The 25,079-nt window shown below is 35.3% G+C and overlaps 1 protein-coding gene across 1 annotated transcript in view; it reads right to left on the minus strand.

Annotated features, from left to right (window-relative positions):
• Positions 1-1,568: 1,568 nt before the first annotated feature.
• Positions 1,569-25,079, minus strand: part of MEOX2 (mesenchyme homeobox 2) — a 52,927-nt gene continuing 29,416 nt past the window's right edge. The window contains exons 2-3 of the mRNA XM_048951236.1: positions 15,175-15,347; positions 1,569-2,843 (exon numbers count right to left, since the gene is read on the minus strand). Coding sequence (XP_048807193.1) covers positions 2,619-2,843; positions 15,175-15,347 — 398 coding nt within the window. The 3' untranslated portion in view covers positions 1,569-2,618. The remainder of the gene's footprint in view (positions 2,844-15,174; positions 15,348-25,079) is intronic.

Here is a 25,079-nt window from a genome sequence, read left to right on the forward strand (position 1 = left end):
TACTCCAGTGTAAAGTTACATGATTTGGTGCTTTGTTTGAAGATTTACTTAAATAAAATTATATAAAAATTCTCCAAGCAATTTACATTCATCTGCATGTTTCTCTCCTTGTCCCTCATATCTGTAGAGATTCAGCTAAACAAGGAAAATTGAAAAAGACGATCCTCAAATGGAAAATATTCTACCTTGTAGTGAGATTATTACAGCTCATGATTGCCACCATCACACATATTGGCAAGTATTGCAATCAAATCACACAATAATACATCTCTCAAAATGCCTTGGGCTAGGAAGACATCACTGGTGCATTTCAAGTAATATAAATAAGCTATTTCCATTTGTACTGTGAAGTGTCATCTCAAACTTGGCAGAACCCTTTTCAAGTTCAGTCTTAAAGTGTATAAAAGGCACTAATCAATTCCGTGTGCTCAAAAAGGCATTTTGGCAATGATAGTATTTGAAAGATAATAATACTCTCTTACATCTTAGGTAGTAAAATGGGTCACCTAAAATTTGACTAAAAGTCTTTGTTTTTATAAGAAGGTAATATCTGAAAATTCAAGGTGGTTTGTTTTAATTTTTTAATTAAGTTTTTTTCATTCTAAAATTCAGGTATATTTCTTTTAGCAGGGAGCAAAACTAGCCTAGAATAAGAAGTATTAGTCCGGGTCACTTTTTATTTCCTATTTTGATAATCACCATCACCACTCAAAAACTTTCCCATTTAGTCATCAAAATGAAAAATATCAAGTATTTGCAAGCCGTTGGATTACTTCTCTATCCTCCTTGCAAACTTAGTAATTTTGTATGAAAAAGGCATTTGAAAAAGAACTGAGAAACAAATAGCAAAACCCTTCAACTCCTGGAATCAATAAAGTACTCTTTAAAGTCTTTAAAGACATGAATTATCTACTGTTTGGATATTTTAAACTAAAGGGATCATGACAACAATTAACCTGCAAGAAAGATCAAATCTACAGTGGAAAGGATTTAGAAAACAGACTCAGATCTCTTGATTGCATTTAACTTATATGATGCCCTATTACTCCACATGGCAGAGCTTCAGTGAATACTCTCAAAGACATGCATATTTCCCACTTGCTCCTTCTTTCACTCTGCATCTTCTTTGCTGAACACACTTGAATTAATCCCTTACATTTTTGGAGGTATTTTAATATCTTTCTCTTGAACAGCACTATCATAAAAATTATGTCGTAAGTGTGCATCCCTTTCCTGATGTTTATTCATTTTAATCCATTTCAACAATGTCCAACAAAATAACCCTTTATATTCACTCTAGATCTGGAAAAATGGTTGAACAGACTCTTGTTGTTTTTGGCCAAAGACATCAGTAGCCTCTAGATGCCTTTTTCCTGCTGAAGGAAAGAGTTTCCCAAATGGATGAAGGTAGAAAGTTTATCCAAGATTAAAAGCCTTAATTTGAAAATGTAGCTTTGTTTTGTTCACAGATGAAGTTCTAAAAGACCCAAAAAAGTCAGAGTTCCTTAGGACTTTTACAAAACAACTCTTTTAAGTTTCCTGTGAAATCACTGTAGAGAGACGAGAAATATTTAAAAAGGATTATTTATTAAACATTTTTCTTTACAAAGTACAATCAATGGTTTGCATTAAATTTTGAGTTTTGGTGTTTGCCTGTATGTACACAAAAGCTTATAACAGAAAATGTGTCTTGATTTTACATACGGGACACAATACTGAGTTACCTTCATATTTTGATTCCTACCAACATAAACAGTTGATAATAACTTTCAGCTTACTGCTGTTTTTTAAACTGAAGATGAAGCAACATTTCCGCAGAGTCGGTATTAATCAATGTACTCAGTGATGACAAAGTAGAAATGAATAATCCTTTCTGGGGTTTCCACTGAGCATGAAAATTTTCTGGCAGATTACTGGACTATCCTTATGATCCTAAAAATCATTTTTTGCAGTTATAAGATAAGAAGAATTGAGGAGCTAGGTAAGTTTAATAATACCCTATTAGCAGCAGTTGATAGTAAATGCAACATAACGTTTGTTTTGTCTGTCATACAAGGACTAGTCCTAGCAGATACTTTCTCTACTTGAACAAAAGTATCTGCATGTATTGTATGTCTTTGGCGAAACAAAACAAAAATAAAGAGACAAAAAGCCATTTATTGTCATGAGTGACTATTGCCATCAGCTAATATGAATGCATTGCTAAAATTAGTGAAGACAGGAAAATGCTGTAAGGTAAATATATACAGAGTTAAAATACATTTCTTATCCACTAGATAGTGATTTTGTGGCACTGTGGTTTTCAGAATATAACGTCTGTTGAGAGCAATGTAATTTTCAGTGCAAGCTAAAGCAAAAATACCTGCCCGCTGTCATAAACATGACAAACAAATCTGGAATGTTCAAAGTTCCACTTCTCCACTCTTGAGGCACCTTTAAGACATGGCACTTACTGTAAACCATCTAAAAATCAAGAAAAACAGACACAATAAGCCTGAATCTTCCATAACAACTTTAAAAATCATTGCCAGAGTCACTTGCATACGTAAACGATGCCTGTGTAAGGCTTGCCAGCAAAGCATCTTTCCTGAGAACGGAGCTGGGACACTCTCTGTGTATCATAAGTGTGCGTGCTCAGAGCTGTGATCGCTGTCATGGCTGTCATCATTCGCTAGTGAGTCCCCTGTGTGCTGGAGACCAGCTGCCCCAATGCCAGAGAGCTCAGAGGGGAGCAGCGTGCCTTTTTTCACATTCACCAGTTCCTTTTCCCGGGCTGCTGCCCCTTGCTGGCCTCCTTTTACCCGCTTCCACTTCATCCGTCTGTTCTGGAACCAAACTTTTACCTTTGTGGAAGAAAGAAAAAAAAACAAGAAAATAGAGATGGAGTCACTGAAGTTTGATAATCATCTTCCTAGCTGTAGAATAGCCCTGTCTTTTTGGTTAGAAGTGCCTCAAGGACTCCCTGAACTGCAAGAGATCAAGTCTGGGAGGGGATGAGAGCCCTGGGGATGTGAGGAGAATGACTGCAGGGGATGGAAAAAAGTTACAGCAAGAAGGCTGCAGGCCCAGCTGCAATATGCATCACTGCTGTCATGCCCTCAATGGGAAGACCTCAAAGCCCTTTAGAAAACACTGGAAATTCAACATGCTCTTGAAAAATGCATTAATGCCATTCCACAGATAAAGAAACAGAGACACAAATGAACCCACAAGGGACTGGACAGGAGATCCCAGCTGTTGAGTAGTCCAGTGTGGTATCCACAGTGCTGCTTATTTTCTAATTACGTTTTAAAGGAAGCTAATCACTTTGGAGAGGAACTTCCACTGAAAAATTTTCAGTGTTTTCAGCCTGTTTGTTTCTGTTAACTGGTGGGTTTTGAGCAGAGCACTGTAAAAGTTCTTTTCCTCTTAATTCGCTGAAATGCCTGAAAGAGCATTTCTTACAGTCAAAACTTATTACTTCCCTGTCTATGTTACAAATGCCTTTAAATGAACCTGGTTGATAAATCCTTAATTCTATTCCATTTATTCACATTTTTCACACAAATAAACACCCACAAAGGCAGACAACAAAGCAGTTATAAATTTGAATCAAAATCAGCAGTTAATCAAATAATTTCAGATAAGAATGGAAAATAAATCAATGGCATGAAAGATTAAAAATGTATCTGTACATTTGAAGTTACATTATACCCCAAGATTTTACTCCAGCTGAAACTCATTTCCCCTCCTCCCATTCTCTGTATAGAAATATATGGAAAAAAAAAAAAAAAAAAGAAAAGAAAAAAGAAAAAAGTAAAGCTAAATTATTTGCACAGTTCTAAAGTACCAGCTCTGCAAACCACAAGCACTCTTTTTCAATAGCCAGAAGAAAAAAATAAAAAGGATGTGCATAGCATCTGTCAAATATATTCGACTAGATTAAAGGCTGATTTCAAATCAGCTTATAATACTGTCACTGAAAACACTATTTGTGAATGAAGGGAAGATTGTTGGATTTGATCCATTTAGAGTTAATGTTACTAAAAAATCTGATACATGTGTGTCTGTGCAACACATAATATGAGGGTTCCACAGAAAAATAAACAATATCCGCAACGTTTCCCTCGGAAAATAATGCAAGAAGGCTTGCAATGCCGGTGTATTCTCATCTGTGCTTAGCAGAATGTGTTTTAGAGTTTTAAAAGAAACAGCAAGAAACCGTCACAGCAGGACACATTGTACAACATGAGTAGTAGAGCCACAAGAATGCTGTCTTGCTGAATCTGTCTTATACATCCAGGAAACACTGTCGTGTTTAACCTTTACTATCACTCAGAATTTTATATTAAAACTTTACTGCAACTGAATTGATAGCTGGCATCGTGATTTGTATCTATGTGTGTGGGAAGGAAGAAAGGTATAGCTATTTTTTTTATACTCTATGCTCCAGTTAAAGCCAATGTGAGCTGTTAAAGCTGGTCACTTGGGAAAGAGCAAAATGATTCCAGGTTAGTTAAGAGCCTTAAAGCCCAGAACATCCTTTCTTTTAGTCAACTCATTAGAAGCAAAGCATCTGGTATGTACGGTGAAATGAGCGTAAAGGGGAAGGTATTTGTTGGTGGCTGCTGTGATATTAGGAATTATCATACTAAGATCACATATCAGATGTGTCCAAGCAAACAGTCTTCAAAAAGTGGCAGTATTGGTGCACCACTGACAGCAATGTGGGGGAAGTTAAAATGTCAGTTTGTTTATTTTGTGTTGTGTTGTTTTTTTTTGTTTGTTTGTTTGTTTTTAAGACAATGAATTTTTTTCTTGCAAAAGCCATGACTACAGTGGTGAAGGGAAGTATCGTAAATGCAACCACAGGCACAATCCAAACGCCAAAAATCAATAGGCTTTGAGTTCACCCTGGTACAACAGAATATTCTCATCCTACTTCTGAAATAGTGGCCCATAAAATTTTGTTTCATAAGAAGAAATAACAGCGCTAGCAAGAAGTTTTAAAAATCTAAGCAATTCTCAGAATGCTTTTATGTTCTTGAAGAAAAACAAAATAATAGTGTATACAATGAGTGGCTTCAAGCAAAATAGAAGGAAACACATAAAACTATTAGAATCCAAATGAGGGCTATGAAGATGGTTAAGGGTCTAGAGGGCAAGATGGGTGAGGAGCTGTTGAGGTCCCTAGGTTGGTTCAGCCCACAGCAGAGGAGCTGAGGGGTGGCCTCATGGTGACTGCAGCTTTCACAGGAAGCAGAGGAGTTGTGCTGAGCTCTGCTATCTGCTGACAGCAACAGGGCCTGAGGGAACAGCATGGAGCTGCATCAGGGGAGGGACAGGTAGGGGCTAGGGACAGGTTCTGCACCAAAGTGGGATGGGCACTGGGACATGCTCCTCAGGGCAGTGGTTACAGCCCAAAACTGCCTGAGTTTAACAAGTGTTTGTACAACACACTCATAAATATTGCTTGAATTTTGTGTAGTCCTGTGTGGAGCCAGGGGTTTGTCTCAATGATCCTTGTGTGTCCCTTCCACCTTAGGATATTCTATGATTCTTTCCAGCTTCCAGGTAATGATCAGAAGAGGTCATCATTCTAGGGAGTTCCTCTTCATTCAGATCACCTATCAAACTGGTGATAATTTAAAAAAAGAAAGAAAAAGTTTTTAAAAAAAAGTCTTAGGGATTTTTTAGCTAATGATTTCAAACAATTCACATCTCAGTTAAAGAATATTAAATAAGAAATTTCATTATTGGTATGGCAATTATTTTTTTATAATATAATATAATGTAATATATAGTTTACATATATATATAAAATATAATTAATTTCAGTGAAATTTGTTATTAAAAATGGTGTGAGATTATTTTTACATCATTTGCTGTGTTAATGTACTGGGGTGCTCATATAGGAGAACCTAATAGTTTAGGTATTCTGTCTCTTTCTCTATATGTATATATCCTTATTTCCTCCATTTTAAAATACTGAAATCCACTTTTAACCCAATTCAAAGCACACTAATATCAGGGGGGAGTGTTTCCATCAAGTCCAGTGAACTCTATATGAGACCTCTTATGCTCAAGTGCTAATAATATGTGACAAGTTCTTCACTTGTTATTTCCTCTGAAGATCAAATTCAGATATAGGAATTCTGAACTTCCTTTGGAGCTGAAAAAGTCAGTTATGGCAGGTGTAGTAGTTTCTGATATGTGATCCATCCATATTTTTGTAACAGGAAGGAGGTGAAACAAACTATGTGAAGTGCTTCAGAGTATCATTTGTTTCAATTCATGGAAAACTGCCTTTCAGTTGCACAGATTATTTGAAACTTTGAAACATACACCAGGCAGCGTGAGGTGAGAAATAATGTGGGAGGGGAGGGAAGAGAGGAGAATATGAATGATAAAAAAATTAACGAAACTTTAGAAAGAGAAAAAAAGATGGTCTAAAGACATGAATTTGAAAACTTTGCAGTTTTTTCCCAGTGGAAGAACAAGTTTGTTCCATTTACAACTTAAGCTAAAGCTATGACAAACTTGACAGTATAGGAGTCCTTTTGCACTGCTTTAGTTAGCTTCAGCAGGAGCTGAATGTGCTCACCACCTCCCAGAATCAGGGTCTGATTGCCTATTATTTATTAAAATGCACTCCCTCTTCTCCTCCCTCTGACTAGCACAGAGTAAGTATATAGAGCAAGCATATGTATATCTGGAAAACAAAGGAAGTGGAGGGAAATGAATGATATTAAAGATGATGGTAGCATTAACAGCTGTTTCTACATCAGCACTTAGGAGCCAGTCTATTGAGCACATCTGCTTACTGGCACGAAAGCACAGCCTCTTTTCCCTTAGTCAACAAGTTGTTTAGCATCTGCATCTCCACATCTGATGATTAGGCTGTTACTTAAGATTTGAGTAAATGATATCACGTTCTGCGTCTCCTGATGTACCAGAGAAATGTTTTTGCTGTGACCAATTTATTTTAAGGAGTACTTTGGAAGAATCACAGAACAAGATTCAAAACAAGGGAGCTGATATGGTTAGTCTACACTACTTCAGTTATCAGTATATCCTTAGATATAAAAGTCCTTAGTAAGATTAGGAACCACACTGTTCTGTCTTTTACGTATAGTTTCAGTACAACTTCATTTTCTGGACGTTAGCACATAATTTTGGTTCCAAACAAGCACATCACCTAAACTGCTAATTTAACAATCCTTCTTCAGTGGAGCCCTTCAATCACATGGAAGTTAAGAATAGTTAACTTATACCATGCTCTATAGATATTTCCTTTTGACAAAGGATTTTAGCATTCTGCAGATACAGAGAAAAGATTAATAGGTATTTTCTACAATTAATGATTATTCCTTAATAAAGACATTCTTCTCTGAAAAATTAAGTGTGATTGAACTCAAAATGAACAAGTACAATAGTGAGACTTTTTCTATCAAGAAAATAGATATTTCTCTTTCAAAAAACTCTTTTCTGAAATCTTATCTAAAATTAAGTTTTCTGTTCCAGATTTTACAGGCATACACAAGATTAAAATGTAAGGCACTGATACCTCACAAGCCTTAAGTACTGGAAACAAGAGGGCTGTGCCACTTCAGGCTGTTATTTAGCTATAAGAGATGCATATTTTTAAGTACAAGCCTTAGAAGTCAGTATCCCGAATTCTATGCCTAAACAATGTGTCAGGAAGAACATATCACTAAGCCTTTTAAACATTTTCTCCCAGGTCAGCCACTGTCCTTTTTCTTGGATTGTTGTTTTTTTAAGCCTATCAACTGAATTTCTTCTAATGCAAGTAAAAATATGGAAAACAAAAAATAATCCTGATTATTCTAAATTAAAAAGGAAAAGAAGGTTTACTTCTTGATTTTCTTTGGCTTTGAAAATGTTCCTTTTATTTTTAGATAGTACCTTTATCTTGCCAAATTTTAAAGAAAGTCAAACTCCTGGACTTTACAGAAATCACTGATGTTCTACAGCTGAAACTTACCTTCTTCACATATGTAGAGATAGCATTTTCATAACAACTTACTCAAAACACTTATAAAAGCAAATAGGAAAGGAAAAAACAGGCATTTTTCTTTTCCTCATCTTGTCTATGAAAAAAAATAAGGTCAGCATCAGAGAATCATAGAATGGTTTGAGCTGGAGCAGACCCTCAAAGATCATTAGTTCAACCTTCTGTCATGGGCAGGGGGACCTTCCACTAGATCAGGTTGCAAGAATCAAAACCATTAACTTAAAATTATTTTTACAATTGAAACTATCAACTTAAAATATTTTCAGAAACAAATAAAGATGAGATTTTAATCAGTTTGATACATGAGTAGTTTTATTCAATTGAACTTAATTTTTTTCCTTATATAATTGGATAGAATTCACGTTTTTAATTAAAAAAAAAAGATCACTCGCAATTTTAAAATATACTTGAAGCTTAAAACCAATTTAAACAAATGTGTGGATATTAAATGTCTTCTAATTTATTATAAAATTGTATCAAAACATATCAGTTAGAGAAATTTAACTTTTCTAAATTATTAAGTGGTACCAAAACCTTCTGATTAAAATTGCTTTAGTCACCTTCTCAATGATCTAACATAATCTACTCAGTGTTACATTACAGAGCTTTGCACCAAGTACTCACAAGTACTTTGCAGCAGCTGTTGAGAAAAAGGGGAGTTTGGCAGGTGCACAAAGGACAGCTGTAACTTTTGGCACCCAGGAAGGTGTAGGAGGGAGTTCTGGATTTTCATTACATAAAAGTCAGTTGAGGTTTGGTTACTGCTTAGGTGATACATTCTGCTTTATACCTCCCACATTTCGACAAGGATGGAATAGACATTATATTTCAGAAGAGAGCAGTGATAGAAGTATTTTGTTCTCCTTTCAGAAATCTTTGACAGCAGTCAATTAACTCCCTCTGCTCCCTCCCAAGAAGTTCCAGCTTCTCCACCAGTGCTCTTTGAAATTACTTCCATGATCACAGTGAATCAGTTAACTACTCAAAGCTTTTCTGCAATAGGTTTCAGGACTAATGCACTTTAAACAGAATTGGACACAATGCATTTCAGGTTGTTTCCTCCTCCTGACTTGCTAAGAGTGTATTTTTGAGTCTCTCTTCTTGGTCTAAAGGCAGACAGGCAGCTTGTGAGGTTACTTCTAGAACTCCCATCTACCTTACCCTCCTATAACACATCTTTTGGGGGATTTGCCTTTAATAAATTCCTTTGCATATATAAAAGAAACTTACAAAAGAAACACAAGGTGGAAAACTAACTTATGAGGAACGTCTGCTTGAGACAAAATGCTTCTTCACAGCACAAAGTAACCTCTGATAGCCCTACAGGACTCTGTGGCTATAGAAGTCATTATCCTTGTACATGAAAGAAGCACCATCACTTGTATTCATTTAAAGCAGTTCTACAGTTACTTTCCAAAATAAGCCAATCTTAAGCCTTTTCATGGCAAACTAACTCAAAATTAACATCTGGTTTTAAAGCTAGTAAGCCTCAAGAAGCTGAAGCTATGTTCAGCAGGGCCTCCCTAAGAAAGAGCTAGTGAAACTAGAAAGAGATTCCACATTTAAAAAGAGTAAAAATGATTCATTTGTACTTTTCCAATACCATTTATTCTGATTTATTTATTTTCTTCATGTAACCATAAGTCAGAAACTTGAAAAGTTTTTATCTCCTTGAAGGGGTTACAAAACAAGCCATATCTTCATTAGATTTGTGCTTAGGAAAGGGTAGGGAATAGCAGAGCCTTACAGTCTTTGTAAAAGTAGCCATATGAGGAGCTAATATTTCTATCTATTATTACATGCACTGCTTTATGTTGCTTATCACAATCATATTTCTCCCCACCCAGAACTCCATGGGGTTTCTCTGCAGGTGTAATGTCCATTCACAAGTAACAGCTTGAAGTACTTGGATCTTTGCTCATGGAATTGCTTGTTTGAATTCAGTCAATGTTGCAAAAGCAAATATACTATTTGAAGTTTTGCCATGTACATTCTTTTTCTTGCAAATGAAACTTATGCACTAGTTATAATTAAGTTTGCTAGCGGCATTCTTTCCTAAGAGAATGAATTGAGTTAGCACAGTGACTCTTACAGCTGGTATTTATATTGCTCAAGACAAACATAGAAGTATTATAGAATTTTATTTTATTAACGATGTTACTTCAAATAAAACAAACAATCCAAATGATTTTAAACCATGCAGGCTCATTGTTATATTGTGCATAGAGAGTGTTTAGCACGTGCAAGCTTAGAATGAGCAGCCACCTTTCAGAGAAGATTTGACAGCACAATCAATCAGACAGATATGTTCAACTATGTATGATCAATTTATGAACTCTCAGGTGGAGTCTTTCTCTTTGCATTGGCTGTAACCTTATCAGTCAAATTCAGTACCTAAAAAATTCTGTGATTAAATGCCCCTGAGCACACTGATGCTGAAAGGGATTTTAATCAAGTCACTTGTGATCTAGGGCTGAGGTACCATTTGCATGGGAGAAAACCTTCTTTTGGAAAACTTCTTTAATATTTTTATAACCAAAACAATTTAATGTTCCAGTGTGGTTTATGGCCTCAGTGCCCAAGGTACTATATCAACATTACCTAAAAGCATTTAACTTATGATGTTGCCTCCTTCTTTTTCTGATAGAAAGGAGCATTAAAAAAGTTCTTCGTCAATCTTCCCAAGTTGGTACTACATATAGGAAAGCCAAAAAGAAACACAAAAGTACTCTTCATTTAGAACAAAATGCATCCCTTGTCAACACACAATCAAAGGTTTCAGGCATTTTATAAATGACTGGTGGCTTCTGGGTGGATATTGGAAATTAAAGCTAAGAAGAAATAAACATTCTTGTTGCCATCAGCAGAATTTGATCTGACTAGGTGGGATTTTCTGTTTATGTTGGCAAACAGAAGCATTACGTATTTTGACTGTTTATTCCAGTAACCTTATCTAGCCTGCAGAACTGTAACATTGCTCTTTTGATTAGCTCCATGCAAAAAGATCTTGTGAGGTGGAAAGATCTCCTACTCTTTCTATATTTGGCAAGATCAATTCCATAAAAATGTCCATTTTACCACGCCTCTGATACCCCAGTGCAGCTGCTTCCTCTCCTCATCCCACAGTGAGATATTAAAAAGCCTGAATGGAACCTTCTCCAAGTTTATCTGGATGTACAAAAAAGCCAAGAATGCGCTTGTCAAGGTTACAAATATCTAGGGAGTGAAGATATTTTTTAGTCTAACTGGCTCTTCAAAATATAATAGAGGCCTGCCAGCTGAAAATTATTAACTGCTGACTGAGCAGGGATTGTGAGTGCACTCCATAGGACATGGAGCAGGAATTATATGTACCTATACTTCTGGAATCCTCACAATATCATAATAGAGCCATCCTACCACCAGATGTGCTTATAATGCTCTAAAAGTGCATTCTTAATATCTAGGCATTTGAGGTACTTATTTCATTTCTTTCTCCTGTCTTGTAACTCAGGTTTCCTTTTCAGGGAGTGATAAGATTAATTCCTTCTCCTGGTCCATATGCTGTGTGGGTTTTTTCATTATTATTTTTGTGAGATGGCCTTCCATGGGTCATTTATATTTGAACTAATTTTGTAAATTTTTTTAAAAGTCAAATGGAGACTTACTTTGATGACTGCAGAAAATGTTAATACCCTTATGTAGCATTTAATATGGTCAGACATATGTTTTTTCTACAGCTTGATTAAATGCCAGAAAGGTAATTATGAAGTGTTAGTTGGTCAGTACCTCGTTTAAGCTGCAACGTATGGTTGAAATTACCACCATAGCCAAGAGGAAGATAAAGCTTTCTTGAGATAATAGACTATGATTTATCTCACATCTTGGGAAATAAACTGAAAGTTGTAACACAACAATACTTTTCTCAAATTACTTTTTGCTCCTCTTCCCTCTGAATAATATAATGTCATGAAAGAGGAAAAAAAGAAAAAAAATGAGAAAAAGAGAAGAAAGCAAGAAAGAGAGAGAAAAAGTGAGAAAGAAAGAAGAAAGCAAGCAAAAAAGAGAAAGAGAAAGAAGGGGAGAAGGAAGAGAAGGAAGGAAAGGAAGAGAAAACAGTATAGAAGAAGAAAGAATTCTGAAAACAAATATGCTAAATAATTAGGCCTGAAATCTTGTTTCTGAGGGGATACATTAGTTCATAAGATATCCACTGCTGTTTTTTGTCATCAGCTGAAGCAAATTTCAATTTTCTTTGGGCAAATTCAGTCTTTCAGGAGCTTGCATCATATATATTTACACAGTTATACAGTCTGTGATGAAACAGAGGTTATAACTACTTGCATGTTTGAAGATTTCAAACAAAGGAATTACTGCCAACCAGGTACCATTTTTTTACACTGCAGCCTTTGTGGTAATACAGGATATGGAAACTACTTCAGAAATATCATTTCTGCATCTCTGGAGAGAGTGATCTGGGGAACCTCACTACTGTGTTCTTATTTAGTAACAATGATTTTTAGAGAAAGGCATGTTTTCTTGTATATGTTTAAAATAAGCATCAAATCTGACCTCCTCAGCTGGAACAGCTAGTAAAAAAAAGGAATAACAGCAGCATGTAAACAAATAGGTGCAATTATCCCATTCATGAATAATAATTCACTCCGCTAATGATGAAAAGACAGGTCCTGAATATGAATTCAGTTTATTCATTGAAAAAGAAAGAACAATTAGTCTCACAGCAGATCTGTGCTAGAGTTTTTTCTGGACACTTTTTTAATCACTGAAATACTACTGTGTAACAAATATGTAAGAAGATTCAAGCCTTTTGATTTACTGCTTTCAGTTTCTGAAGACTGCCATACACCATGGAAACCCATGCCCAGTTCCTTGACTATTTTTGCATTAAAGCAAAATATCTGATTTCAAAAAAAGACACTTCTAACTGATAACATTAGAAATCACACCATTACCTGGCTCAGTGTGAGCCAGAATCCAAAAACTATGCCTAGATTTTCCTTTCAATTTTCCTTTTCTTTTGGATTAACGATATAGATTTTACGCTATACCTTTTTTTTTTTTTCTCTCATACTACCTTATTTCAACAAGATATTGAACTGGATTCTATGGAGATGAATATTTTTTGTTTTCTAAATAATAGTGGCTTTAAAAAGGAAGACAGGAAGGAAAGCAAGGAAACAGGAAGGAAGGAAGGAAGGGAGGTGTCTATAGCAGCTCAGTTATCACTCTTTGACAATCTGGGGAAGGACAGAAGAATTATTTTGGATAATTAGGTTGGCTAATTATAATTCTATAGAAATTATGAAAGTTACTAGGACAATGAACAGAACTGACATTATATGACAATCAGAAAACAAATATACCTGTAACTTAAATGATTTCTCAGCACTAGTCTTGCATAGGATGCCTTTTCTCCTCCAGAGACACTATTCAGTATTTACCCTTACAGTATCTTAAATCCTTTTAATCTATCTACTTCAATCCTTAAAGGAAAGAATAAAACATTTTATCAGGGACAATAGTTAAATTCCAGATCAAATTAACTACTATTGAAAATGGGAATATGTTTTCCAAAGTCAGCAGATTACTTCCCATAAAGTTGCACAGCAAATAGTTAAAAAATTTTGCTGTCGCTGCTCAGTTTTACACAAACTTTAACTTGTTACTGAGGCAAGAATTCATTCCTTCTCTTAGCTGTCAAAATGAGGTGTGGAAGATATTCTAATTGTCTAGGCTTACATGAGTATGAATGAAAAGGGCAGAAAGTTATCAGTTGTTTGATACAAAATTGTATGCTTTATAAACCGACATATTTCAGTAAAGGAAAATGACCCAATGGAACCCAGTAACATCTTCAGGTCAAACAAAAAAGCATTGGTTTCTGCTTGCCAAGCTGGAAGAAAAAAAAATTCTCTAGAAACCTTCGAAGAAAATTGTGTTTCATTCACATGTGTGAGTGAATGAGTGTTCATGTATTCACAGATTCTACCTGAGATGTCTAGTTACAGAAGATGTTAATGAAGCTCAAAGCAACTGATTTGATAATTTGTCATACATAGTGCTTGTGGTATTATTCTTACCATCAAATTTGGTCAGTGAAAATATGTGCACATACAGTATTTCTCCACATATTTTTCAAATGTTATTAATGTAACAATAGTGTGATTTGATGACTCTACACACATATAGATAGTTATCTCTACTCAGTGTTATTTTAATGCTGTCTCGTGAATTCATCATCATCTTACCGACTGTAACTAAAGCAATCTCTCAATCATTCCTGAAGAAAGAATGACGACTTATGGGTGTGCAAAATGCTTTCCACTTCAATGATAAAACAGTAAATAACATTTCATCAGATTTGATGTTCTTAGGTCCATTATTCTAAATGCCTTTAATAAAACACATCTTTAAAACACATATGTTAGTGTAATTACTATTTGAAAGATAACTTGACCACCCATTTAGTGTGTTGGGATGAGATCCTGGAACACTTCTGTATGTATTTAACATGAATATTTCCATTAGAAATCGATGTGACAACATGCACAATGAAACTTGAGCATGTGCAGAAGTGTTTCCCGGACCAGAGCTTGGTGAGCAGGAAACCAATAACAGTGATAAGAAATTCCATCATCTCCTCTGCTTTCACAGCACTGGGTAAGATAAAGTGGCTAAAAATGCCTGTATTCCAGTTTTGCTAGTGTTCCCATTCTTGCTGCCATCTGGAAACAGGATGTTCAGAAATTCTGGACAAATAGCAACTGCATACATTTAATAGACTAAAACAAGATGCTCATATTTGTTGCATGCAGGCAAACTGACTGCTTGTGCATACAGTACTTGGGTCCTACCACTCTCAGCCACATCAGCGTGGACAGATTAGAAAAGATATGCACCAGTTTAATATACATATTACTTTTGTCTTCATTTCCCACCTCTGCCTCCAAGATAATCTAATCTGTAGGTGGCACATGTAAAAATAAAGATTACTTGCATAACAGATAATAGATGTATATCTCTTTGATACAAACACTAAATCTGATATATTTAGATATTTGTAAATAATGTAAGCAAGAGTTCTGCTTTGAAGAGTTACTAACCACTAAGCATAACAAATAATGACAAAGCATTTGAAGTTCATTGTTTTGCATCAGTACCTGTCTTTCAGTGAGGTCAAGGTTTACTGCTATCTCGTATCGCCTCAGCCTAGTCAAATAGTTATGATGAGCAAATTCTGCTTCCAGCTCTCTGATTTGCTCCTTGGTGAAAGCTGTCCTTTCCTTCCTGGGTTTACTGTTGACCTCTGACTTGTAGTTTCCTTCTTGGGAATCTGGAAAAACAAACAAAAAACAAAAAACAAACAAACAAAAATGACACATTGAAGTGTTGGAATTGTACAGCTAAATAGTAAACAACCTCAAATTTAACAACACTGCCTTCTGCATAAGTTAAATTCTTCAAACTTTCTTTTTTCAGAAACACACGCTTGTCTTCATACCCATGGATCCTTCCCTGTAAATCAGGAAAACAGCAGAAACCGTGGCAGATATGAGCTGCTACTTCCATTCATGCATGTCAAACATTTGCTCTAAAACCTTGCAGTGTTTCATTTCCGTAATGGTTCTCTGTAGAATTTCTGCAGAGTTTCAACTCTTAACATTTTTGGCAACTATCAGTGCATCCAAACATTGCAGGATGTATATCTTTCGATTATTGTTTTAATGAGCAATACTTCAAGAACTGTTTTCTCCTATTACTTCACTTGAGCTCAAGTATTTTAAAGAATACACTTTAAGGTTTATGTTTTCAGTGAAAAGAAACAGACAATTCGTAAGAAATTCAACAAACATCAGAAAGAAAACAGCAAGCATGTCCCATGTGATAATGGGAACCCTCTCCTACTCAAGCCAACGTGTAGGTAAGAAGGCTACGACATAGCTAGTAAGCTAGTATCAGTATAGAAAATTTCTTACTGCTACAGCTGATCACCTAAGGAGTACAATTGGTGACAGAAGAGCTCTATTCAAAGTTTGATAACCAGTCTCCAGGTTCCTCAGAAGGAGGTACGTTCAGTACACACTGAGCCAAACTACTGGACTCAGTGATAGCAATTCTATGGCTATTAGTAAGGAATGTTTAAATAAAAAAAGATCTAACAGTGGGAGGAGAAATAGACAGACACACAGACAGACAGACAGACAGAAAGAAAGAAAGAAAGAAAGAACGAATGAAAGAAGGGAAAAGAAAAAAGAAAAGAAAAAAGAAAAGCAAAAAGAAAAGAGAGAGTGAAGAAAAACAGAGGAGGATCAGACATTTATATGTTTGGGAATGATACAACACATATAAATCCAAAATTAGCAAGAGAACAGTAGGAGTATCATTAGTCAAATTCTGGCTTCATGAACCATCTTAAAAATGTCACAGATAAATTCACACTTCAGCTGCTTATTTAAATAGAAACCTGCATCAACATCCAAATGAAAAGGCCCATAAGAAATCACTCCCTGGAACTCTGTGTCAAATGAATTATCAACATGCCTGAGATAGTCCAACTGGCCAGAGAATCCAATTTCAAAACTACAGGCAACTACCTACATTTTGTAAAGGTACAAAGGTATTTTGTAAAGGCTTTAGTTTTTATCCATTACTCTGTTGTGTAGAAGAGAATTGAATTTTTTTTCAGTCAGGGAAGTGGTTGATACTTGACTCAGTGCTAGAGTTATTAATTTATATTTTAAAGCTGATAGCTTCAAATCACTGAACCTCTTAGCTTGTGCTGACAAGACACAGAACTTTGTTTCAAACATGGTGTACTGTTGGTGTGCGTACTGAGAGCATATACCAAAGTGGCTGAGTGAGTATGGGAGCTGCTCAGGTCTAGCAGCAGCTGGGCTTCTCTAGGAAAGACTGCACTACAAGGCACACCCATTGGGTACAGCATGGAACCAAGGTCTAATATCCAGACTTGGCACAGAAAACTTGACAGATCAAACCAAGATCGTCATTTTTCCTTTTTACTAGTTAGTTATACTGTCACCGTAACTTGATTTTTCACTTGTAACAATATGCATATAGCTTTAATTCCCCAAAATTCCCTCTTCTGCCACCTCATCATGGGCCTATGTAGGTCCAAATACCATATAGATGACCTGACCATAGATACTTACGCTCCTATTTTAGCTTTCCACTGAAAAGAGACCTCTGAATTATTTTATTTAGCATTCTGACCTGCTGTTACTTATACCAACAGTTTCATATGTTTGAAAGCAGGTAGAAGTGCATGTTGCTTACCTACAGAATGACACAGGAATATATTTCATGCAAGTCACTGCTAAAATCCTCTTAGCATCCTGGGTAAACCTGTGCCCATGTAAGGCCACGAGCCATGCAGTATTCCCATGTCAGTAATTGTAACAAAGATTCATGGATTACTATTTTCCACATTAAAAGTTGTGACCTTAAATAAAGGTGATACATTTACAGATGACAACGACAACGTCAACCCTGGAATTTCATTATTGCAAATAAAGACAAAAGCCGCAAAAAGCAACAGAACTTGTTTTTAAGTGGCTATTAACTTGTGCTGTGGTTAATAGTTTAAGGCAAGTACTCATTCAAGCATCTCTCAGGAGGATAGTAATCTCTGTAAGTGACTGAAACACTTTTTCTGTCAGTGAAGGGTTCTGAGAGGAAACCAGAATTAATATTCAGCCAGTAATACCCTAATAAACCAAGTCATCCTTTGGGCTAATACCCAAAGATCACAGTTCTGTATTCTCAATTTATAAATGGCATCAGAATCTAAATTTCAGGTTCCGGGGATACTGATGTAAGGAAATGTAACTGCAACAGTAACATTCATCCTTCATGTTTGCCAGCACAGAGAATTCAGCACTGCTAGCAACAACAGCCCACACAGACCCTGTGTGAATATAAGCACGCATGGACATCTGATTATTCAGACATTCCAGCCATTGCTGGATGCTACCTTTAAGTAAATGCCAGGTTGAAAATAATTGGCAGCTGCAGTTCTGTCAGCAGTGTGATTTCATCAATAGACTGACATAGTGGCAAAGTTTCAGTCACTTTTTTTCTTTTTGATGCATGCATTTGCCACTGAATGCATTTGCCTTGCTTCTTGCTAGGCAGACCCTAGCCTACATGCTGGAAATTTCTTCTGTACACAGATCTCTAAACGATTTCTCATTTTGTCACACACACCTGTCTGGGTTGCCATGGTCTACTAGAGTTCCTTATTCTTCATGTGAAAGGCAGGTTAAACAAGACATTTGTATTTTGACTAGAGAATATACCTGCTTACCTTTCCTGTAACAACAGAATTTTCATATCTGTATTATTTCTAGTGTGTTGCTCTGTAGTATCTTTAAACCCTGACAGACAAACTCAGTGTCAAGGCCACTACAGCTCTACTAACAGCCTTCATAGCTTTGGGTGCCCACATAATTGTCTTCAGGAGACAGAACTGCAAGTTTAGCTCTTCAAGTTCATGTTGAAACATCGTAAAATACATCGAAGAGCTCAGTCATGAGCCAATACATTTTTTCTGTTGTTCAGTGTTCATATTTACCCTCTTTGATATACCATAAATGCGAAGAATTTAGAATATTTTTATAATTCATCTCACATTTAGAAACGAGTCTTGTCAACTACATCATTGACGATACCTTTACTGAATCATACTTTTGTAAGAAATCCGTACTTTGTAGAGAAACTTGCAATAGTCAAGATAATCTAAAATAAACACATTATATTCAAAGTTGGAGAGGTACGCAGAAACCTGAAACAAAGATCACTTCCTCTTTCTCAGTACTGAGGTCCATGCAACAGTAGCACTGTCATTTTTGAGAATCTCTTTTAGCAAAGTTCTGGCTAGTAAGACAATGGTATTTTGCTTAATGCACTAGAGATAGTAAAAAAATTATCTAAAAAGAGACTTAGGTGGGTGTCAGTTGGGTGAACGCCAGTTTTGAACTCTTGCCATCATTTCATTTTCTTTGCTATAGTGCTACTGTAGTTAATTTTATTTTCCACTGATATCATGCTATGAGGAACACTAATTTTTAGAAACGTTATCACCTTAAGTTGTTGCTCCACCTTTCAGAGCCCTAAATAAAGCTTTTTTGATTGCATCTTTTTAAGTCTCTGTTGAACCAGGACTGGGAGCTCCCATTTCTTCCTGACATTTGGGTCTCTGCTCACATCACCTGACTAGTTTCTTTGGTGGAAAATGGGTGGGAGACTTGGAAGAGATTTTTGGCAGAACTAATGTCAGCTTACATCTGTTTTGCAGCTGTTGCAACTAAAGCAAAGAAAAATGTCCCAAAAATCTTAGTTTTCTTCTACTGGCTAAATCTTATGCCAAATGGTAGGTGTAGAGTCTGAGAACAAAGCCTACGGGGATCTAAGTTACAGTCCTTGCCTCTCAAAAGGAAAACATAAAATAAATGCAGATGGTAAAAACCACATGATGAAAAATATATCAATCTATGATGTCTGTCTTCTACCTTCTCCCAGATGAATTCTGGCAATCTCTCAGAAGACACAACTAACATGTAGGTATTAGTACCTTATCAGTCTCTTTTTGCAAACCTTTGTTCTTTGGATGTCACGTAATGTAGGCAGTTAAATGCTGCTTCAAGGAGGGCAGGTCATACCATTTTCTCATAACTGTTCTTACTATTTTCCAACATTTCTTTAATGTCTCCTGGTAATTAAAAATGCTTGTTGATAGCTGATGCAGAAAGTATCATCTAAAAAGGCATTAGAAGTTTAAAATGACTGTATAAAAGACAAAAGGATTTCAGAAGCTTAGATTTTTATTAAGCTTAATATTAGTTCAAAAATTATTAAAAAAAATAAATTACTAATTGTGCTAGTCTCCATCCTCCAAAGTTAATCTTACTGTACTCTTAAGAAATGATTGGTGTTAATTCCAAGGTCTGTATTGTCAGAGCTCCTTTTTCCTTTGTTGTACATCACTGAGAGATAAAGCATACCAAGCAAGTACAGCATCTCAGTGTGGAATAGATCATTTTGGCAATTTTGCTTTTGATATGTGCTTAGAAAAAAAAATAAAAAATAGAAAAAAAAAATAATTTTAAAGAAAGGCCTGGTCACGGAATAGGAAAAAAAATACCAACCAATAAAACATCAGTGATACAGAGATCTGCTGCTGAGCATTCTCAGAATCAGATACAAAATGTGTCTGCTATTCTCTCTTATAATAGTTCAAAAACGTTCTGTCCTTATACAGAAATTAACTTTCTGTCAAGACCTGCAACGTAGGATCTCAGATAAGAATTTTCAAAGAGAAGTGACAACAAACATTAACAATTTGTGACACAGGCCATCAGAATTTCACCTCTAGCATTGTCTTTCAATGACCAGCTTCTCAACTTTTCCTCACATTTTCCAGCAATTTTCACATAATGTCCCTACCGTGAATAACCTATTTCTAAATTTATGTCACTATAAACGTATAGAGAAGATGGATAAATTAAATGTTATTCATTGCATACCTTCCTAAAAATGATATTCAAGCATTTGTCACAAACAAGTACTAGGTGATATTTTAATTTAAAATGAAATAATCTATACAAATAAATCAATGTGAAAAACTTCTCACTTCTGAGTAGATCAACACTACTAAAAGCATTTATCTGAAACTTAAGTCCTCTGCATTTGTTTAAATCACTAATGTAAACAAACGAGAGATCCTAAACATCAACAAGATACAACAAAGGCATGTGACTCAATGCCAAAGCCTTCTTTCATAACCTTCAAGATATCTGCAGTATGAGCTCAGGAAAAACTGCTTCAGTGTCTAGGCAATAATCTAGAATAATATCACTTATCTGAGATACACTGATGAACTGGGATACTGAGATACACATGCTGGTATATAGCTGAATTGCCTGACCTGATTGTTTCTGATACTTTATAGTTAACTGCATTTTCTGGCAAAATGAAATAGTTCACAGATACAAGAGCTGGCATAAAGTCCTCCATATGGTTCCTATTCTTTTCCCTACAGCTACATGTGAGAACAAGATTTACCCAGAAATGGTCAATTTCAAACATTTTTTTTACATTTCATAGAGAATGCTAAGCAGTTTTTCCATTACATTTATTTTTCTAAATTTTCAACTCAAAGTTCCTTAGACTTCGTATCTAAATTTACTCAGTGTTTAAAACACTGCTTATTGCTTTCCAGGATCCCTTGAAATTTTTATTCAGTTAAAAATGCAATTCCAAATCACTAAACATTGTCAGTTGGTCAATCTGTGGCTACAATTCACTAAATGTGTTTAAAGAATCACCTCTAAAAATTGGAACAAACAGCACCTTCAATTCCATAATTCACAGTACTGCCTGTACAAATGGCCCAGTAGCACAAGCCTGATGTCAAAGTGACATGAAATCTTTTCCTTCTAATGAAAGCACATTTTTGTTTGCTTATTGAGTTAATTTGTTCTAACCCAATATGTAACAACTTTCAGTTTAAAACAGCCTTATATCCATTCCCCCCCCCAAAAAAAAATTGAAGTGGTGCAGCAAGGCCTGTGAATATTCTGAAACACACTATATACCATCCTAAACCATTACCTATTCAGTAGTGCTGCCATTTTATTTTATTTTATTTTATTTTATATTTTATTTTATTTTTATTTTATTTTATTTTATTTTACTTTATTTTATTTTATTTTATGTTGTTTTGTTTTGTTTTGTTATTTCAGCCTCCTGAAACAAGTCCAGGAATTACACTACAGTATTGGAAACACAGATTCATAATACTGTGATAGCTAATGCTGTAACTTTTGAAGATACCTATGCTGGAAAGCATGTGCTTCTGCCAGGTCATCTGATCTATATCACTATATAGATATAGTAATCATCTATTAGTAAAACTTTGCAAAAATAGAAGCCATTGTAGCTCTTCATATGGAAAACAATATAAGTTGTATAATTACAGTTTATGTTAGTATGAGAGACTTGACAGATCTTTTAAGAAACAACAAAACTTAAAAACCTGTTTAGAAATTCATCACAATATTTCCCTTTCAGAAAGCTTTCAGTATGCATTTAAATTGAATTTTATCTAGTGGGACTTCAAGTCCCATTAAGAGTTCTATAGACACATCTCTTACTTTCAGCACTGAATACACATGGAGATTGTTTATCTATTTACAGAACCATTTCTTTAATTAGCTTTCATGTAGAAGAGTTTCATTAATGAAGGTGGGAGATGCCACCATCATCTACTCACAGAATAGCAGTGAGACTTCTTGAGTAAGAATTGATTTATAAAAATAAAACAGGAAATTTTTCACACAGCTTTCTTTAAGAAAGACATCTAAGTGGAAAAATTATAGTTAAGATAGCAGCTCATGTAATCTTCCTTCTCTTGTGTCTCACTGCCTAGATATCTCCCACTGAGGTTCTTTACTACTCAAAGGAGGCAGAATAAAAGTGAAGGGAGATTAAGCCCACCCCAAACACTGTGCATACCTCAGTCATCAGCACTGGCCTGATCAAAGCCTTTCCCTTGACAAGCAGCTGTATCTCTCGTAAAGTAAGCATTATAATACTCCTCTGGGCCCTACTTTATTGTATAAAAATTCTTAGGAAAACAGATTTTTTCCTGCAAATGAAATACATGAAATATCTAAAGCACTACAAAGTGAGGGAAGTGCTTACTTAAGACAAAAGAATACATAACACGAAGAACTTATTCAGATAATCACCTCTCAGCAGATCTTATCTCCCAAAAACACTGAGTTTTCATTTTAGCTTTACAAAGCAGGGAAAGCTTTATGCCCCTAAAAACGCTGGAGGAGCTAACAATATTCTTGGATTCATGTTTAACAAAGAAACATCTGTAATTTCTGTCTGGAAAAACAAAACAAAAACCATTAAAATACTTAAACAATAAAGAATATAATCAGATAGTAATATAATATGTAATATATAATATATATAATATAATCAGATAATATAATCAGATAATAAGATAATACAACTGGTGAGCTTTTTGCAGAGTTGTTTTCTTACAAGTATGTGTATAACACAGCCTTTGTTAAAATATAGTTCAAGTTGTCCCACAGTGCATTAATTTCATTGTGAGAAGAAAAAAAAAGAAAAAAAAAAAATTAGCTTCAAGACACTGACAGCAGCAATAGTGGAGGTAAGGCTAGTGAATGGAAAAATATGCTGCAGTGACCAGCCATTAAGACATATACACGAAAATTACAGTAGTATATGTCCTGTATGTACTGTTTGGAACTGAAATATCATGAAAATAGTTATATATTTATTCTCTACAAAGATAGGCACACACTCTTACTATTAAAAAATCCAAAGTATATTTGGAAACAAAACATATGTTGAGCAATGCATTTTAGAAATCTGGTTTCTAAATTAATTTCTTTATATAAATGGTCATTAGTTTTACATGTTTTCAAATTTACCTTGATAGTCTTCTGCATTTAAAGCAGGAAATTCCATTGCAAGACCATTGCAAGAATGTCTGCTTCCCAAATGGCAGTTGGCTCTTGCTATTGATTCTGTTGCTTAGAAATTTGGACATTCAAGATGCTATTCTTGACATCTGTAACACTTTCACTGAGATGGTGTAAACTTATTTATTCCTTATAAAGATTTCAGTTATTCACTTTCCAGATATCACTACAATAAATCTTCACTATGAATTTCCAAGTATCATCCAATTAAAAATCACTGTTTTGTTTTATCCATAGGCAAAGAGACTTTTCTACATGCAGTGACTACAGTCACCTTATCCAAACTTTGCTGAAATCAAGGTGTAATTTCCAGACTTCATTGAGCATAAAGTCTGATGCCCTTTCCTCCTTAGGTATATAGATGTTATGTAGAAATAATATCACTACCTCCACTTCTCGCAAATTAGATATCTATAGTAATACTGGTAGTTTTGTAATAGACCACACTGTGATGCAACATGTACCTTCACTGGAATAAATGGTACAGAACTGAGTGTGTCATCTAGAACAACTTGTAAGTATAGAACAAGTTCCTCCCCAGGTTACAATGGGATACAGGCTCGTGCAAGATCAAGAATTTCAGTGGAAGTGGTTCTCTATCTCCATGATGTCAGAGCTGATTTTGAACCCATTATATGTCCCAGCTTGCTTGGTGTATGAGAAGTCTTAAGTTGATTATATGAAGTTATTTTCCTAGGATCATATGTACAGATTTTCTCAAAATACATATGCAGAACTTAAAGTCAAAATCGTATTGACATAAGTTTGCTTTTTTTGAAAATTTCATTGTGAATGTATGAGTTCCTGAATAGCAACAAAAATAAAAAATCTTGCACATAAGCCAAAGAATTCAGGCTTTTAGTTTCCTACATTTAGTAATAAAAGTAGAAAAACTTACAGAATTTTAATGCAGTGGCAGTTTCTTTAAGGCTCTTTATTGCTTCACCCACCCATTCCAAAGTAGATCTTCAGGATACAGTCACATAAAGAAAAATATTTTGGATGATATTGGTGGTAGGCAGACAGTTGTACTAGATCATCTTCGAGGTCTTTTCCAACCTTAATGATTCTATGATTCTACAAAACTATAAATGGATAACAACAATTCTACTTTGACTCTTTCCAAGAGTTATTTTACTGCTATATGAAAAAGGAAGCCATTTCACAGTGGTATTTTTCAGTGCAGCCCTTCCATGTGTGTGACACTGGCTGTATTTTTGTTTCCATTCATGGAACAGATTTCTCAAGGACTCCTTAATGATGTAATGAAAAATTTATATATGTTGAGCATGTGACAGAAAGAAACAGTGTCTGGAGCAAATCTAATATCCAATATTTCTACTTAATCCTATGTTAGCACGATTTTTCTCCTTTTTCTTTCTGCCTCAAGTGTTTTTTTCCCTTTTAAAACACTGTCCTTCCGGAACACACTTAACCAGACACTGCAGTATCTACAACATTTCACAGAACTGCAGGATCACAAATCGCAATCCATCTCAGTCTGGGTAAATGTCCTAGTCCTC

Source organism: Lagopus muta, chromosome 7 (assembly GCF_023343835.1).
Source record: "Lagopus muta isolate bLagMut1 chromosome 7, bLagMut1 primary, whole genome shotgun sequence".
NCBI lineage: Eukaryota > Metazoa > Chordata > Aves > Galliformes > Phasianidae > Lagopus > Lagopus muta.